General features: G+C 42.9%; 1 protein-coding gene across 1 annotated transcript in view; it reads right to left on the bottom strand.

Moving 5' to 3' along the window:
- The window catches only part of EIF3L (eukaryotic translation initiation factor 3 subunit L), a 52,164-nt gene extending 45,070 nt beyond the window's left edge, over positions 1–7,094 (bottom strand). Inside the window, exons 1-2 of the mRNA XM_075833669.1 lie at positions 6,973–7,094; positions 6,727–6,775 (exon numbers count right to left, since the gene is read on the bottom strand). Coding sequence (XP_075689784.1) covers positions 6,727–6,775; positions 6,973–6,993 — 70 coding nt within the window. The 5' untranslated portion in view covers positions 6,994–7,094. The remainder of the gene's footprint in view (positions 1–6,726; positions 6,776–6,972) is intronic.
- Positions 7,095–19,475: the final 12,381 nt, after the last annotated feature.

The raw sequence follows: 19,475 nt of genomic DNA, 5'->3' as shown, positions 1-19,475 counted from the left end.
CCTGCATCGTGTCGGCACCAGAGGCTACAGTTGATTCTGCAGCAGCATCAGCGTTTGCAGGTAAGTAGCTACATCGACTTACCTGCAAACGCCGATGCTGCTGCAGAATCATCTGTAGCCTCTGGTGCCGACACGATGCAGGACCTGTGAGTGACGTCACAGATCTGCACTGCCAGAAGCTGGGCATTCTGAAGAGAAGTGGATGATACTTCTCTTCAGAAAGCCCAGGTAGTAAAAGTAGTAAACACGCCCCGATGTACGCACATAATACACGCCCAGTTGTACTTTTACTTTTCAACACGCCCAGTTGTACTTTTGCAAGCCTCATTTGCATAAATACGAAAATGGTCATAACTTGGCCAAAAATGCTCGTTTTTTAAAAATAAAAACGTTACTCTTATCTCCATTGCAGCGCCTATCTGCTGCAATAGCAGATAGGGGTTGCACAATCTGGTGACAGAGCCTCTTTAAGTGCCTTTCGCGCACACAAAACGCAGCGTTTTTTGCGTGCGCAAAACGCACATGCTCGTGTGAATCCGGCCTAATAATTAGAGAGCTGTCTTGTTATGGTGGCACAAGATGGGCACCACATATTAGCATATCTATTGAAAAATCCCATTTTTACTCTGCAATATCGAATGCACACTAATTTATGCAAAACACCTGCGGGGTTAACATGCTCACTGCACCCCTAGGTGAATACCTTGAGGTGTGTAGTTTCCAAAATGGGGGTCACTTCAGGGGGGTTTCCATTGTTTTGGTTCCACAGGGGTTTTGCAAATGCTACATAGCAACCAGAAACCAATCCAGCAAAATCTGTACTCCGAAAGCCAAATGGCTCTACTTCCCTTCTGAGCCCTGCCGTGTGCCCAAAAATTAGGTTATAACCACATATGGGGTATTGCCATACTCAGGAGAAATTGCAAATGTTGGGGTTCTTTTTCTGCTTAATTTTTTGAGAAAATGAAACATTTTGCACTAAAGCTACGTCTTATTGGAAAAAAATTTAATTTTTATTTTCACTGCCCAATTCAAATAAGATCTATGAAACACCTGTGGGGTCAAAATGCTCACTACACCCTTAGGGCTTATTCAGACGAACGGGATATACGTCCGTGCAAAGCGCGTGATTTTCACGCGCGTCACACGGACCTATATTAGTCTATGGGGCCGTGCAGACAGTTGCGTGATTTTTACGCAGCGTGAGTCCGCTGAGAGAACTCACTACATGTCCGTTTGTGCGTATTTCACGCATCACGCACCCATTGAAGTCAATGGGTGCGTGAAAATCACGCGCACCCCATGGAAGCACTTCCGTGGGACGCGCGTGATTCGCGCAACAGCTGTAAAACTATGAATGAAAACAGAAAAGCACCATGTGCTTTTCTGTTAAACATCCAAACGGAGTGTCATAATGATGGCGGCTGCGCGAAAATCACGCAGCCGCGCATCATACGGGGCTGACACACGGAGCTGTTAAGTGCCTTTCGTGCACACAAAACGCTGCGTTTCGTGCGCAAAACAAACACGTCCGTGTGAATCCGGCCTTAGATTAATTCAAGGGGTGTAGTATCACAAATTGAGTCCCTTTTGGGTAGTTTCCACTATACTGGTACCTCAGGGGCTTTGCAAAAGTGACATGGTGTCACGAAACCAATCCAGGAAAATCTGTGCTCCAAATGCCACTCCTATTCTGATCCTTGCCATGTGCCCAAACAGCAGTTTATGACCACATATGGGGTATTGCCGTACTCGGGAGAAATTGCTTTACAAATGTTGGGGTTCCTTTTTTCCTTTATTTGTTGAGAAAATGAAAAATGTTGAGATAAGCTACATCTTATTGAAGAAAAAGGATTGTTTTTATTTTCACTGCCCAATTCTAATAAATTCTATGAAACACCTGTGGGGTCAAAATGATCACTACACCCGTAGATTAATTCTTTAACCCCTTAATGACCAGGCCATTTTGCGCATTAATGACCAAGGATTATTTTTTGTTTTCTCACGGTCGCATTCCAAGAGTCGTAACTTTTTTTTTTTCCGTCGACATAGCCGTATATGGGCTTGTTTTTTGCAGAACGAGTTGTATTTTGTAATTGTACCATTTTTAGATGTTTATAATATATTGATTAACTTTATTTTAGGAGAGAATTGAAAATAAGCAGCTATTCCAGCATTGATTTTCACGTTATAAATTTACGCCGTTTACTATGCAGCGTAAATAACCTGTTAACTTTATTGTATGGGTTGGCACTATTACGGGGATACCAAATATGTAAAGGTTTTATATGTTTTCCTACGTATTCACAATAAAAAGCCTTTTAGAAAAAAAATTACTTGTTTTTGCATCGCCGCATTCCAAGAGACGTAATTTTTTTATTTTTCCGTCGATGTGGCCGTTTGTGGGCTTGATTTTTGCGGGCAAATGTGTAGTTTTCATTAGTACTATTTTGGGGTACATAGGACTTCTAGATTAACTTTTATTTAATTTTTTATGGGGGGGGGGGGGACGGGAGAAGAGAGAGAATTTTGCCGTTGTCTTTTGCGGGTTTTTTTTACGCCGTTCATCCGGCAGTTTAATTAATGTGTTCATTTTATTGGTCAAGTTGTTACGATCGCGGGGATACCATATATGTGTATGTGTTATTTGTTTTGACACTTACTAAATAAAACCACTTTTTAGGCAAAAAAAGTAGTTTTATTTGATTTTGACCGTAATGGTTTTTTTTTTCACAAACTTTATTTAACTGATTTACATTTTTTTTTTTAGTCCCACCAGGGGACTTCACTATGCGATCTGCTGATCGCATATATAATACTTTGGTATACTTAGTATACCAATGCATTATTGCCTGTCAGTGTAAAACTGACCGGCAATATATTATGCCATGCCTCTGGCACGGCATAATAGGCATACAGCCAGGGCAGGCCTGGGGGTCTTTGTTAAACACCCGGCTGCCATGGCAACCCGTTGGAAGCCTGAGATCGCAATCGCGGGCCGCCGATGGGTGACAGAGGGAGCTCCCTCCCTCTGTCAATAGATTTAAATGTCGCGGTCGCTATTGACTGCGGCATCTAATGGGTTAAACGGCTGAGATTGAAGATTTCTTCCATCTCGGCAGTTGCAGCGGGAGCCCAGCTGTCAGTCACAGCCGGGCTCCCGCGGCGATCGCGCAGCCACAGCTTCTGTGCCCGCGCGATCTCCATCACGTACATGCACGTGGGAATTCGCGAACAGGCTGCATTCCCCGACATGTATGTACGTGAAAATGCGGGAAGGGGTTAAGGGGTGTAGTTCCCAAAACGGGGTCACTTTTTGGGCATTTTCATTGTTTTGTCCACTCAGGGGCTCTGAAAACATGACATGGCCTCCGCAAATCATTCCTGCTAAATTTGAGCTCCAAAAGCCAAATGGCGCTCTTTCCCTTCTCAGCCCTGCCGTGTGTCCAAACAGACATTTATGACCACATGTGGGGTATTGTTTTGCTCAGGAGAAATTGCTTTACAAATTTTGCAGTGCTTTTTCTCCTTTAGTCCTTGCGGAAATTAGAAAAAATGAGCTAAACCTACATTTTATTTGAAAGAATGTAGAATTTCATTTTCACGGCCTACTGCCAATAATTTCTGCAAAAAACCTGCGGGGTCAAAATGCTCACTATACCCCTAGATAATTTCCTCAAGGGGCGCAGTTTCCAAAATGGGGCCACTTGTGGGGGGTTTCCACTGTTTTGGTCCCTCATGGACTTTGTAAATGTGACATGGCCTCCAAAAACCATTCCTGCAAAATTTGAGCTCCAAAAGCCAAATGGCGCTCTTTCCCTTCTAAGCCCTGCCGTGTGTCCAAACAGCCGTTTATGACCACATGTGGGGTATTGTTTCACTCGGGAGAAATTGCTCTACAAATGTTGTTGTGCTTTTTCTCCTTTAGTCCTTTTGGAAATTAGAAAAAATATTAGCTAAACCTACATTTTATTTTAAAGAATGTAGATTTTCTTTTTCATGGCCTACTTCCAATCATTTCTGCAAAAAAAATGTCCGGTCAAAATGCTTACTATACCCCTAAATAAATTCCTTAAGGGGTGTAGTTTCCCAAATGGGGTAAATTTTTGGGGTGGTTTCCGCTGTTTTGGTACCACAAGACCTCTTCAAAGCTGACATGGTGCCTAAAATATATTCTAATAGAAAAAAGGCCCAAAATCAACTAGGTACTCCTTTGATTCGGAGGCCTGTGCTTCCGTCCAGTAGCACACTAGGGCCACATGTGGGATATTTCCTAAAACTGCAAAACCTGGCCAATAAATAGTGTTGTGTTTCTCTGGTAAAACTTTGTGTCACAAAAAAAAATGGATTAAAAATGAATTTCTGCAACAAAAAATGAAATTTGTAAACTTCCCCTCTACTTTGGATTAATTCCTGTGAAACGTCTAAAGGCTCAAGAAACTTTCTAAATGCTGTTTTGAATAATTTGAGGGGTGCAGTTTTTAAAATTGGGTGACTTTTTGGAGGTTTTGTAATATATGAGGCCCTAAAAGCCACTGTGAAGGATGATTTATTTGCTTATATTCTCCGTATGAAATTACATTGTGAATTATCAAGCAGGATGCCGAATTACTAAGATATGTATTACGTGAAAGTGATTATAATAATGTTTAAAGGGAATGTGTTGCCAGAAAAACATGTTTTTTTTTTAAAAATTAAACATTTAGTGTGTGGGTGATTAAACATTGTTCAAATTTTTTTTATTTTTTTCGCGAGTCAGGAAATATTATAAATTTTTTCTAATTTATAATACTACCCATTTTTGGTCACTAGATGGAGCTAGTTCCCAAAATTGCAGCATTGCAACATTGGGTTAAAAGCACTCGCTCTAGTGAGCTCTCAGCATCCCCCCCTCCTTTATCCTGGCTAGTGCCGGGATAAACGAGGGGTTTGAAAGGTTTAACCTCCTACACTGTGTGTCGCCATTTTTTGAGGTAACCCACAGTGTAGTAGGTTTACATACAGTAGTAAACACACACAAACACTAACATACATTGAAATCTCTTACCTGCTCCTGCCGCCGAGGCTCCATCCGGCCCGTCTGCTCCGTTTGCTGCCGCTGTTCCATGTGCACAAGTCCGGAAGCCGCGACCGGAAGTAGTAATATTACTGTCCGGCCGCGACTTCCGGTCCACAGGAAAATGGCGCCGGACGGCGCCAATTTCGAATAGGACTGTGTGGGAGCGGCGCATGCGCAGTTCCCACACAGACGCCGTACACGGCAGTCAATGGGACGGGAGCCGTTCACAGTCCCTATGGGACTGTGGCTGCCGTATTCCATGTCTGTGTGTGTCGTTAATCGACACACACAGAAATGGAACAAAAAATGGCAGCCCCCATAGGGAAGAAAAAGTGCAAAAATAAGAAACAGTAAAACACAAACACACAAATGAATATAAACGTTTTTATTAAAGCACTAACATCTTTAACATATAAAAAATTTATTTGTGATGACACTGTTCCTTTAAAGAGGCTCTGTCACCAGATTTTGCAACCCCTATCTGCTATTGCAGCAGATAGGCGCTGCAATGTAGATTACAGTAACGTTTTTATTTTTTAAAAAACGAGCATTTTTGGCCAAGTTATGACCATTTTTGTAGTTATGCAAATGAGGCTTGCAAAAGTCCAAGTGGGTGTGTTTAAAAGTAAAAGTCCAAGTGGGCGTGTATTATGTGCGTACATCGGGGCGTTTTTAATACTTTTACTAGCTGGGCACTCTGACGAGAAGTATCATCCACTTCTCTTCAGAACGCCCAGCTTCTGCCAGATCACGCTGTGACGTCACTCACAGGTCCTGCATCGTGTCAGACGAGCGAGGACACATCGGCACCAGAGGCTACAGTTGATTCTGCAGCAGCATCGGCGTTAGCAGGTAAGTCGATGTAGCTACTTACCTGCAAACGCTGATGCTGCTGCAGAATCAACTGTAGCCTCTGGTGCCGATGTGTCCTCGCTCGTCCGACACGATGCAGGACCTGGGGCAGGAAGTGAGTGACGTCACAGCGTGATCTCTCGAGAACACGCTGTGTGTCTGCACTGCCAGAAGCTGGGAGTTGTGAAGAGAAGTGGATGATACTTCTCATCAGAGCGCCCAGCTAGTAAAAGTAGTAAACACGCCCCGATGTACGCACATAATACACACCCACTTGGACTTTTACTTTAAACACACCCACTTGGACTTTTGCAAGCCTCATTTGCATAAATACAAAAATGGTCATAACTTGGCCAAAAATGCTCGTTTAAAAATAAAAACGTTACTGTAATCTACATTGCAGCGCCGATCTGCTGCAATAGCAGATAGGGGTTGCAAAATCTGGTGACAGAGCCTCTTTAAGAAAGGCTCATTTGCATAAATATAAAAATGCGCATAACTTGGCCAAAAATGCTCGTTTCTGAAAAAAAAACAAAAAACTTTACTGTAATCTACATTGCAGCGCCGATCTGCTGCAATACAAGATAGGGGTTTGAAAATCTGGTGACAGAGCCTCTTTAAGGACAGCATAGTCCAAGGACAGGTCCATTCAAAGATAGCCATACTGATGTAACTGGTTACAACTCTTTACAAATGGAACACCCCTTTAATTTACATATAAAAGTAAGATTAGGGCCCCAGAAAAGGCGTCCATGTAATAGAAAGCCTTATCATACACAAAACTGTCGTAGAAACAGCTAGGAGATATTACATACCTGTGTGCGTGTCAAACTCCGCCTGATAGCTGTATGGATCATACTGGGTCTACAGAAAAACAGAACAGAGGGACATGAGGACATACTATAATCATCCATCTACACAACAGCCGGGGAGGTCGACAATCACTTGGGTCACGTCCACTCATTCGGACAAACAGCGTCCTTTACTCCATGGGCATCAACACCGTATCATTGAATCGCGATATATGAGCTCTTAGGCATATTTATCATATAGCTACTCACATCGTAATCCTCGTACGACATGATGAAGTCTGAAATTTGCAGTCTCCACCGGACCGATGAACGGCAATTGCAACGCACACGGAGAGGAAAGGAGAGAGCCACTTCCGGCGACGTACTATTGCCGCTCTTCCGGCGCCATTCTCATCCAATCACCGTGACTCTTACATTCCTGTTTTCTCGTGTTTCTTTTTTTTTTTCTCTAACTGATTGGCTGGAGTTGAATACGCCTATTAAAGGTCGTTCTCGAGCGTTTGTGGGCTTAACACATGGAGATGGGTGATATTTCGCTGGACAAGCTGTTGTGAGAATGCCTGTGAGGGGTTGTATATAGAGCTCATTTTAATCTCAAACCAACCAAGAGGAGGACACTTTTTATTTTTGTCTATTGAGATAAAGTGTTTCAAATATCATATAATGAAAAAGTTTGCTAAGGGTAAAGACGTATGTAACGCCCATCCATTCAGCAGTTGCTGTGTGGTTTTATTGCAAATAGGCGTAATTTTCAAACGGTGTTTGCAGGTAAGGCTGGGTTCACACGAGCACATTAAGGGGATGTTCACACAGAGTATTTTGCCGAGTTTTTTGACGCGGAAACCGCGTCGCAAAACTCTGCAAAAACGGCCCGAGAACGCCTCCCATTGATTTCAATGGGAGGCGTCGGCGTCTTTTTCCCGCGAGCAGTAAAACTGCCTCACGGGAAAAAGAAGCGACATGCCCTATCTTCGGGAGCTTCCGCCTCTGACCTCCCATTGACTTCAATGGGAGGCAGAGAAAGCGTATTTCGCCCTGTTTTATGCCCGCGGCGCTCAATGGCCGCGGGCGAAAAACGGCGCGAAAATCGGCGTGCAGGGAGAGGAAAATCTGCCTCAAAGTTCCAAACGGAATTTTGAGGCAGATATTCCTCCCCCAAAATACTCAGTGTGAACATAACCTAACGTCTGTAATGGACGGACGTATTTCGGGCGGAAGTCCCGGACCGAACTCAGTGCAGGGAGCCGGGCTCCTAGCATCATAGTTATGTACGATGCTAGGAGTCACTGCCTCTCCGTGGAACTACTGTCCCGTACAGAAAACATCATTACAGTACGGGACAGTTGTTCTGCAGAGAGGCAGGGACTCCTAGCATCATACATAACTATGATGCTAGGAGCCCGGCTCCCTGCACTAAGTTCGGTCCGGGACTTCCGCCCGAAATACGTCCGTCCATTATGGACGTTAATGTGCTCGTGTGAACCCAGCCTAAACGTGCCACATATGGTCGTGCGTTTTGGGGAGGAGCTAAAACGCTGTGGCCATATGCCTCTTGGGGTCTATATTAATTTATGAAAATGTCTACACAGAGTGGATCAAGCACTAGGTATGTTTTTTTTCCCCCTCAATTTTTCGGCATCTTGAAAAATGGATGTGAAAACGCCATACAAAAAGCTTCGACCTGCAGGCGTTTTCTACATGTGTCTTAAACTGAAAAAAAATAATATATATAATAAAACAACCTGAATCATTGGCCTAGCTTGCCCTACTGTTTCTCTAGTTGTACTGGTTTTATGAGGTGACCAATTGTTCTTCCATTCTTGGTTTCGTTTTTTGAAGATAATTGCAAAAACGGCAGTGATGATTGCGTCACATGACAAGGGAAGCATTTATTTTATCCCCCCCCCCCCCCCCTCAGGTGCTCATAGGCTAATTCTGTGTCCTAGAGTTACACTCTGACAAACCCACACCTATTCTCACAACAGGGGTCCCTTGTCCCCTGTCTTCCAATTTTGTATGACCACTATCCCACATAGAATTCAAAGGAGAGGTGGCCATCTTCATTGAAGACTATTTTGGCCTCACATAATCGGTAAACGGGGATAATTGAACCCTTGTTGCTCTTCTGATGGGTGAGCGTCCTAGAGGTTGTGAAGGAATAATTTCCAAATTCTATGTTTTGTATTTTGTGTCAGTATACACAGTGTAATATTAATTTTTGTTTTTTTACTTTTGCCTTGTAATGATCTGCAGAATACTCCGTTATTTCTCTTTGGCAGTTAAACAGTTTATATAAGTAACCGTTTGGGATGGTGCTCAAGGTCAGAGGGAGGGATTCTCCCTTTGATTATGCTCTATGAGTTCTGCTCTTTGTTCTGAGTCCTATAAATATATGCTGTATATAATCATAAATGAGAATCTTTCCTATTGAGAACTTGGTCTCAGCGTCACTAATTCTCCAGCTGGTATATATATACTTCTAATTTGAAACGTACAGAAATCAAGGCGTAGTGGTACCGTTGCGACCACCGAAATTGGCGCCGACCAGGGACCGGCAGCTACACCTTGGTGCTTTTATGACTCTCCGAACACCCTGCAGTGACTAGCCAGGAACGTGCAGACCATCGCTGCAACATAAGGTAAGAAGCCTTTATTCTTACAACTTTGCTCTGCACCTTCTCTGTCCTACACTGTGAGTTCGGGGATGAGTGGGAGACATAAGGTAAGCGGGACTTAAATGCTTGCCGGCCCATGAATCCTTGTTCCCTTAGGAAAAGTGCCTGATTTCTGTAACGCTTGTGTGAATGTGTTTTAGGTAAAGAATACGTTTTTGATCATGCCTCACTCATGCTAGGATTGTTGTTTTTGTTTGCCATTTTTTGAGTTTTGTTACTATATTGGATTAGTGTGGGTGAGTGTCCGAGACCCCGGTCCGCAGTTTAAAGCTCTGGCCAGAGTAGTGTGTGGGTGACTGCAGAAACTAGATAGTGAGTTTCTATCAGTCTATCAGCACCGTCCCAGCAGGTGATGCTGGGACAAGTACGTGTTTGGGTAAGTGTAGAAAATAGATAGTAAGTCAGAATCTATCAGTCTGCCCTATTCCAGTAGACCGTGATGCTGAGACACGTAGCGTGACCAAGATGGGGAATTTAGTGACACTGACACCCCAGAAGAAGAAACCCGGAGTTTCTCCGGTGAATATAGTAAAACAAAGGGAAGGGAGAGATGCAGTCAAAAACCTGAGGAGATTTATGAAAGGGGTGAGGTATGTAGAACCCATAGAGGATGGTTAAAAGATAAGATAAAAAGTTCATGGAGCAAGAGAATGCCTGGGAAAAAATGTCAGAGGAAGTACAGAGAGGAGGGGCGAGGGAAATCGAATGTGGAGGAAAGTTATATTATGAATGTTATGACTTTTATGGTTAGCCAATAAAGGTATCATACCTTCTATACTTTTGTCTTTTTTGACATAACGGTATCTAACATTTCAGAATGTTATGATGGTAAGAGATGGGGATGACGACGGGAATAGAGAAAGGAATGAGGAAGTGAAACCGAAAAAGGGATTTATCCTTCATGGAAGGGTTAAAGAAACCCATAAAAGAAGCTGTAGGAGAAGCCTGCCCTGAATGGAGGAGCCTAGACCCACGAAAACTCATGAAAGTGGCACAGGGATTAGAACAAAGTTAGAAACCACACAAAGAAAAATCATGTAGCGGGAGTGGCTCCCTACTACCCCCAGAATCAAGGAGGACAGGGCAGGGGACAGATAATTTGTTACACTTGTGATAAGCCTGGACATATTTCCAGAAATTGTAATGCCCAGACCTAGGGACCCCAATTGGCAGCCACAAGCTCAGTCACAGGAAGAAGCTCAAGAACAACCTCCTCTGCAGCACTCGGGCAGGCATCGCCCGAATCAGGAGGATTTAAGAAAATTTAAATTTAAGAAAATTTCAAAAGCCTTTTTTTTAAGGTACCTGTTCGGTTTCCGAAGTGGCTTTGAAGGGCCTATGTATTCGAAACCCCTATAAAACACCCCATTTTGAAAACTAGACCCCTCAAAGTATTCAAAACAGCATTTAGAACGTTTATTTAACTCTTCAGGCATTTCACAGAAATTGAAAGCAAAGTAGCGGTGAAATTTGCAAATTTAATTTTTCTTGCTGAATTTCAATTGTATTCAATTTTTTTTTTTTTTTTTTTTTTAATTCGAATTTTTTTTAGGCAGCATGCCAGGTTTGAAGAGGTGTTGAGGTGCCAAAGCAGTAGGAATCCCCCAAAAGTGACCCCATTTCGGAAACTACACCCCACAAGGAATTAATTTATGGTTGTTACCATTTTGACCCCACAGTTTTTCCACAGCACGTATTTGAATTGGGCTGTGAAATAAAAAAAAAATGAAATTTTTTCCAATAAGATGTCATTTTTGATCAAAATGTCTTATTTTCTCAGGGAACAAAATACCCCATTTTGTTTCCCAATTTCTCCTGAGTGCAGCAATACCCCATTTGTGGTGATAAACTGCCGTTTGGGCCCATGGGAGGGCTCAGAAGGGAAGGAGCGCTGTGTGTTCTTTGGAGTGCAGATTTTGCTGGATTGTTTTTTACGTGCCATGTTGCATTTGCAGAGCCCCAGAGGTATCAAAGCAATGGAAACCCACCAGAAGTGACCCCATTTTGGAAACTACACCCCTCAAGGAATTCATTTATTGGTGTTGTGACCATTTTGACCCCATAGTTTTTTCACATAACTTATTTGAATTTGGCTGGGAATTCAAACAAAATTAATTTTTTCCAATAATATGTAGTTTTGGCTGAAAATTTATTAATTTCACAAGAAATAAAATACCCCACTTTGTTGCCCAATTTGTCCTGAGTGCGGCAATACCCCATTTGTGGTGATAAACTGCCGTTTGGGCCCATGGGAGGGCTCAGAAGGAAAGGACCACCATTTGGCCTACTGGGGATTTTCTGGTGCGAGGTCATGTATGCAGAAGCCCCTGAGGTACCAGTACAGTTGAAACCCCCAAGAAGTGACACAGTTTTAAATACTACACCCTCTAAGGCATTCATCTAGAGGTGTAGTGAGCATTTTGACCGGAGACATACACCCCATGAACTGTAATGTGGGTTCTCACAGGTATGGCTGTTATCAGCTGCCTGGGCACTCAGCAGGGCTTAGAATGGAAAGACGAGGGGGGAATAAGCTGTGCGGAGTGCATCAGGGTAAGTAAAACTGGGGTAGATTAAAAATCAAGGGCTGTATGATACATTTTAAAATACTCTTTCATACAGAGCCTTCGTTTTTCGGGACACGTGTCACAATGATATATTGTGTCCTCCCTTAGCCCCCTCTTATAGCAGACTTTGTACCTCTTTTTCCTTAATTGCCAGTTTGGGGAACTTCTCCCGGAAAGTGTTGCCCTGGTACGATGCGTGTGGCCTCTCTTCCAGAAGTACTTCTTGGTCCCTAAAGATTAGGTTCTTGATGACCACCTCTTGAAATTCCAGGAAAGTTCCCTTCTGGCCTGCACATCGATGTAGCACGTACACATTGTACAATGCCATCTGTATGATGTGCACGGCCAGCTTCTTATACCACACCGAATGGCGCTGTAGGGCTTCAGGACTTGATGTGACAAGTCCACCCCTCCCATGTACCTATTGTAGTCCAGGATGCAGTCCGGATTGGGGGTCTCTGTATTGCCAACTCGTACAGGTACATGGGTACTGGTGTGGCCATGTATTGTCAATACAAGGACATCTCTCTTGTCCTTGTACTTGACACACAATATGTTGCTGCTAGAATGTGCCCTGCTCTCACACCTGAGTGTTTGCCCAAGCAGATGCTTAGGGAGGCCTCTCAGATTTCTTCTAGCAGTGCTGCATGCCGCAGTACTTCTGGAAGCGAGGCACTTGAAGAGTGGGACGCTGGTATAAAAATAACCCTGGTCCAGCACCAAATCCCACAAATTTAGCATTAACTCCCAGTAAGGGGGGGGGGGTGCATTCTGGGGGCTGAATACTGGTGTCCTTCCCTTCATACACTACCGTTCAAAAGTTTGGGGTCACCCAGACAATTTTGTGTTTTCCATGAAAACTCACACTTATATTTATCAGATGAGTTGCAAAATGACTAGAAAATATAGTCAAGACATTGACAAGGTTAGAAATAATGATTTTTATTTGAAATAATAATTTTCTCCTTCAAACTTTGCTTTTGTCAAAGAATGCTCCATTTGCAGCAATTACAGCATTGCAGACCTTTGGCATTTAGCTGTTAATTTGCTGAGGTAATCGGGAGAAATTTCACCCCATGCTTCCAGAAGCCCCTCCCACAAGTTGGATTGGCTTTAAGGGCACTTCTTGCGTACCATACGGTCAAGCTGCTCCCACAACAGCTCTATGGGGTTGAGATCTGGTGACTTCGCTGGCCACTCCATTACAGATAGAATACCAGCTGCCTGCTTCTTCCCTAAATAGTTCTTGCATAATTTGGAGGTGTGCTTTGGGTCATTGTCCTGTTGTAGGATGAAATTGGCTCCAATCAAGCGCTGTCCACAGGGTATGGCATAGCGTTGCAAAATGGAGTGATAGCCTTCCTTATTCAAAATCCCTTTTACCTTGTACAAATCTCCCACTTTACCAGCACCAAAGCAACCCCAGACCATCACATTACCTCCACCATACTTGACAGATGGCGTCAGGAACTCTTCCAGCATCTTTTGAGTTGTTCTGCGTCTCACAAATGTTCTTCTGTGTGATCCAAACACCTCAAACTTCGATTCGTCTGTCCATAACACTTTTTCCAATCTTCCTCTGTCCAATGTCTGTGTGCTTTTGCCCATATTAATCTTTTCCTTTTATTAGCCAGTCTCAGATATGGCTTTTTCTTTGCCACTCTGCCCTGAAGGCCAGCATCCCGGAGTCGCCTCTTCACTGTAGACGTTGACACTGGCGTTTTGTGGGTACTATTTAATGAAGCTTCCAGTTGAGGACCTGTGAGGCGTCTATTTCTCAAACTAGAGACTCTAATGTACTTGTCTTGTTGCTCAGTTGTGCAGCGGGGCCTCCCACTTCTCTTTCTACTCTGGTTAGAGCCTGTTTGTGCTGTCCTCTGAAGGGAGTAGTACACACCGTTGTAGGAAATCTTCAGTTTCTTGGCAATTTCACGCATGGAATAGCCTTCATTTCTAAGAACAAGAATAGACTGTCGAGTTTCACATGAAAGCTCTCTTTTTCTAGCCATTTTTAGAGTTTAATCGAACCCACAAATGTAATGCTCCAGATTCTCAACTAGCTCAAAGGAAGGTCCGTTTTATAGCTCCTCTAAACAGCAAAACTGTTTACAGCTGTGCTAACATAATTGCACAAGGGTTTTCAAGTGTTTTCTAATCATCTATTAGCCTTCTTAGCAAACACAATGTACCATTAGAACACTGGAGTGATGGTTGCTGGAAATGGTCCTCTATACACCTATGTAGATATTGCATTAAAAACCAGACGTTTGCAGCTAGAATAGTCATTTAGCACATTAACAATGCATAGAGTGTATTACTGATTAATTTAATGTTATCTTCATTGAAAAAAACTGCTTTTCTTTCAAAAATAAGGACATTTCTAAGTGACCCTAAACTTTTGAACGGTAGTGTGTATGTATGTATGTATGTATGTGTATATATATATATATATATATATATATACAGTCCAGCAATGGAAAAACACAGCACTCCAAAATAACAGAAGATCAGGCCATGTGCTCGTCACCAGGGGATGAATCAATTCCCCTATTTTATGGATAGAAGACAACGTAGAAAGCAGTGACGGCACCAGGACTTCAAGGCAGATGCAAGCAAAGTGGATTTATTCACCTCAAAAAAAACACAGCAACGTTTCGGTTCAACAGGAACCTTTCTCAAGCCATGACAAACTAACAAAAGTGCCAAGTATATATAGGGAGGACGTACATCAACTGACAATCAAACAAATTGACAGTACAATTCTCATAAAATCCATAAAAATGTGAACATAGCAGTGTATTATGGCTTTTATACAGACAGTGCAGCAATGAGTCTTCAAAACGCTATTAATAAACGGCAACATATTTGAAGACATGATTTATGCGTCAATACCGGATATTAAATCCGGTGAAGCGCATCGTGGAACGCAATCGCTATCGCGCAGGCGCAGGGATTTTTTTTTAGGTGAATAAATCCACTTTGCTTGCATCTGCTTTGAAGTCCTGGTGCCGTCACTGCTTTCTACGTTGTCTTCTATATATATATCTCCATATATCCATGTGATTAGTGCAAGTTTTAATTACTTTTTATTGAAAATTATTTTTACTTTTTGAGATACAGCTGCTTTGTATCCTGTATTCAGAGCAGCTGTATCTAGTGCTGAGACCTGAATCCATTAGGTCACCTATTATCAATCACATCTAAGTTATGAACTTAGATGTGATCGGTAACAGCTCGATCCTGCCCCTACTAATTTAAAAGAGGTCGGCCGACTCTGGGCGTCGGAAGTATACTGCAAGGGGGTTCTGGGCATTTTACTGACAGCAGATGGCTCTATAGGGGGGAATAATCCCCCCCCCCCATAGAGCCCTCACTAGTTAATATAATGAATGGTTAGGGGGGTCTGAGTATCCGACTGACCGCTCTAAAGACGGGGCAGAATACTTCCCCCTATAGAGCCCTCTGCAGTAAGTCAGACGCTCAGACCGCCCCTCCCCTGCATCCCCCTATCCTTCCATTATAGTAACGTGGGGACTCTATGGGGTGGATTATCCCCCCCCCTCATAGAGCCCTTGGCTGTCAGTAAAATACCCAGACCTCCCTTGCAGTATACTCCCGGGTACCGGTCCCCCAGCTACGGCCGACCGACACATTTTAAATTACTGAAGGCAGGAGCGTTAGTGCTGTAAGTGGCGCTCCGTTTTTAATAAAGGCCACCGCTCAACGCTCACCTCGTGCATCTCGTTACTCCTCTTCTTGAGGAGAGAGCACTCGACCGCTCCTTCTGCAGACCTGCTCCTCTCTGGTAGCGTGTGCTGCATACAGCGTCAGAGAGGAGGAGGAGCGTTTTTACAGATGGGCACATCAGGTAAGTAAGGCATGCCCCCTCCCCCCGGTCCAGTCCATTCCTGGTTCAAAATGCTGCCCAGGGTCGTAACTAGGAAAGACTGGGCTCAATAGCAGGCAGACAAAAATTCTTGACTGAGGCCCCCCCCCAGGTGCCACAAGCAGCCCCCTCATAGTGCCCCCTGTAAAATGTGCCATACAGCCCCCCTGTAGACAGTGCTATACAGCCCCGCCTATAAACAGGCACACCCCACTTGTAGTTAGTGACCCCCACCTCCCCCTTGTAGATAGTGCCATACAGCCCCCCTGTAGATATAGCGATATACAGCTCCCACTGTGTATACTGCCACAGCCCCCCTCCCTTGTATATAGTGCTGCACAGCCACCTTTAGTAGATGGTGCCACACACAGACCCCTGTAGATAGAGCCACAGCCCTCCACCTTGTAAAAGTGCCACACAGCCCCCCTTAGTAGTGCCACACGGCCCCTTGTATATAGTGCCACACTGCTCCCCATGTGTACAGTGCCACTCAACTCCCCTAGAATATAGTGCCATGCAGCCCCCCTTTGTCTATAGTTCCACAAGGAAATGGCGCATCCGAGGAAGTTGTATCAGCCAGGGGATGTCAATCAAACATGGAAAGTTGGGTTTGGAGGCAGGACTATGTGACTCATCAGGATAGAGGCACCGCCCCATGTCCCTTTAATGAGTAATTAGCATATAGTGTGCACCGTTTTAAAAGTGGATTTTAAAGATTTTGCTGCATCTGAGAAAAAACATACAGGGGAAATATTGTCCCGTCATGTATTACTTCATGGTGGCGGTTCAAGGGGTTAAAACTACCAGGTTCCAATGAAATATACAATGAATTGAGAACAATTCCATCTGCCCTGCAATTTTGTTGTTATAGATATATCTTATATAATTACAACTCCAGAACCAGGCTCATACATATATACAGTACCACAACCAAGCTCATTATATATATAATAGGTGGTGTATGTCTGTATGTGAGAAGTGATATGAAGGCTAGTGTGAAAGAGACAATAGCGAGTGAATATTGTGAGGCGATTGAAGCCTTGTGGGTCGAATTACAAAGGGAGGTAAACACTGAAAAAATTACTTTTGGTGTAAACTATAGGCCCCCAATATAACTGAAGAAATAGAAGGTCAAATATATAAACAAATAGAGTGGGCTGCACAGCCTGGTACTGTAGTAATAATGGGAGATTTTAATTACCGGGATATTAATTGGTCTCATGGTTCGACTTCAACTGCAAAGGGGAGAAATTTCCTCAACCTGTTGCAGGAACATGTTATGGACCAGTTTGTGGCTAGAGGTAAAGATCTGTTGGATCTGGTCATTTCTAATAATGCAGAGCTTGTTGGGAATGTCAATGTTCGTGAAAACCTTGGTAACAGTGATCACAATATAGTTACATTTTACCTATACTGTAAAAAAACAAAGGCTGGAAGGGCAAAAACACTTAACCCCTTAATGACCAGCCTATTTTAGACGTTAATGACCAAGCCATTTTTTACGTTTTTCCATCGTCTCATTCAAAGAGCTATACACTTTTTTTTATTTTTGCGTCGTCATAGCTGTATAAGGTCTTGTTTTTTGCGGGACAAGTTGTAATTTTTAATAGCACCATTTTGGGGTACATAGAATTTATTGATTAACTTTTATTTAACCTTTTTTTTTGGGGGGGAATAGAAAAAAATCAGAAATTTTGCCACGTTTTGTTGCATCCTAAATTTACGCCGTTTACTGTGTGGTATAAATAACACAATAACTTTAATCAGTGGGTTGTTGCGATTGCAACGATACCACATTTATATAGTTTTTGTTTGTTTTACTACTTTCACACAGTTAAAACACTTTTTTTTCAAAACTATTTGTTTTTGTGTCTCCATATTTGAAGAGCCGTAACGTTTTTATTTTTTCGCCGATGCAATTGTAGGAGGGCTTTTTTTTTGCGGGACGACTTGTAGTTTTTATCGGTACCATTCTGGAGTATATGCGACTTTTTGATCACTTTTCTAAAAAAAATTTTTTTTTAAGGCTGGATTCAAAGAAAACCGCAATTTTTGCATGTTTTATTATTTTATTTTTTACGACGTTCACCGTGCGGGTTAAATGATGTAATAAGTTTATAGTTGGGGTCGTTACGGACGTGGCGATACCAAATATGTGTAACTTTTTAACTTTATTTTGTTTGTTAATAATAAAACCGTTTGTAAGGGGGAAATGTGGGTTTTTCATTTTTTTTTTCACGGCATGACCTAGCAGGCATTCACCACAGGCAGACCTGGGGGCCTTTATTAGGCCCCCGGCTGCCATCGGAGAAACAGACGCTCAGATCTTATCACCGGGTGTCATTTAGATGAGAGGGAGCTCCCTCCCTCTCTGCAATACCACTCAGATGCGGTGCACGCTATTGTGCACCGCATCTGAGGGGTTAAACGGGTGAGATCAATATTTATATCGATCTCACCCGGCAGAGCAGGGACGCCCCCCAGCCCTCAGCTACGTCTGGCAGCTGAGAGCAGAGAGATTTGACAGCTCCCTGCTCTGTTTACTTATTCCGATGCCGCAAAGTAAAAAGTCTATGGCATCGGAATAAGGCCCGTTAGTGACCGACGTAGAAACACTATGGGCCGGTCACTAACGGGTTAATTTTAAGAAGGCCGATTTCCCCAGGATGAGGGCTGCAATTCAGGATATGGACTGGGAAGAACTAATGTCAAATAATGGTACAAATGATAAATGGGAGATTTTCAAATCTATTTTGGGTGATTATAGTGCAAAATGTATTCCTATAGGTAACAAGTATGAACGACTAAAATGAAACCTCACATGGCTTACACCTTCTGTAAAAAGGGCAATACATTACAAAAAATGGCCATTTGAAAAATACAAATCTGAGGGTACAGCTATAGCCTTTTTAAATTATAAAGAGCTTAATAAAATCTGTAAAAAGGTAATAAAATACAAAATGGCAGGTGGCCAAGGACGGTAAAACAAATCCCCAAAAATTCTTCAAATATATAAATGCTAAAAAGCCAAGGTCTGAACATGTAGGACCCTTAGATAGTGGTAATAGGGAGTTGGTGACAGGGGATCAAGAGAAGGCAGAGTTACTAAATGGGTTCTTTAGCTCTGTATATACAACAGAAGAAAGAGCAGCTGATGTAGCCGGTGCCAGTGCTGTTAATATATCAGTTGATCTACTGAATTGGATGAATGTAGATATGGTCCAAGTCCCCCGGGACCAGATGGGTTACACCCTAGAGTTCTTAAAGAGCTTAGTTCAGTTATTTCTGTCCCCCTCTTCATAATATTTAGAGATTCTTTAGTGACTGATATAGTGCCAAGGGACTAGCGAAGGGCAAATGTGGTGCCTATTTTCAAAAAGGGCTCTAGGTCTTCCCCGAGTAATTATAGACCAGTAAGCTTAACATCCATCCGGGGGAAAATGTTTGAGGGTCTATTGAGGGATTATTTGACAACAAATAGTATTACATGTGACAGCCAGCACGGTTTTACTAAGGACAGAAGTTGTCAAACGAACCTGATTTTGTTTTTATGAAGAGGTGAGCAGAAGCCTAGACAGAGGGGCCACAGTGGATATAGTGTTTTTGGACTTTGCAAAGGCATTT

This window comes from Rhinoderma darwinii, chromosome 7 (genome assembly GCF_050947455.1).
Source record: "Rhinoderma darwinii isolate aRhiDar2 chromosome 7, aRhiDar2.hap1, whole genome shotgun sequence".
Classification (NCBI taxonomy): Eukaryota; Metazoa; Chordata; class Amphibia; order Anura; family Rhinodermatidae; genus Rhinoderma; species Rhinoderma darwinii.
Note: the sequence above shows the minus strand (reverse complement) of the source record. Positions and strands in the feature narration are given on the sequence as shown.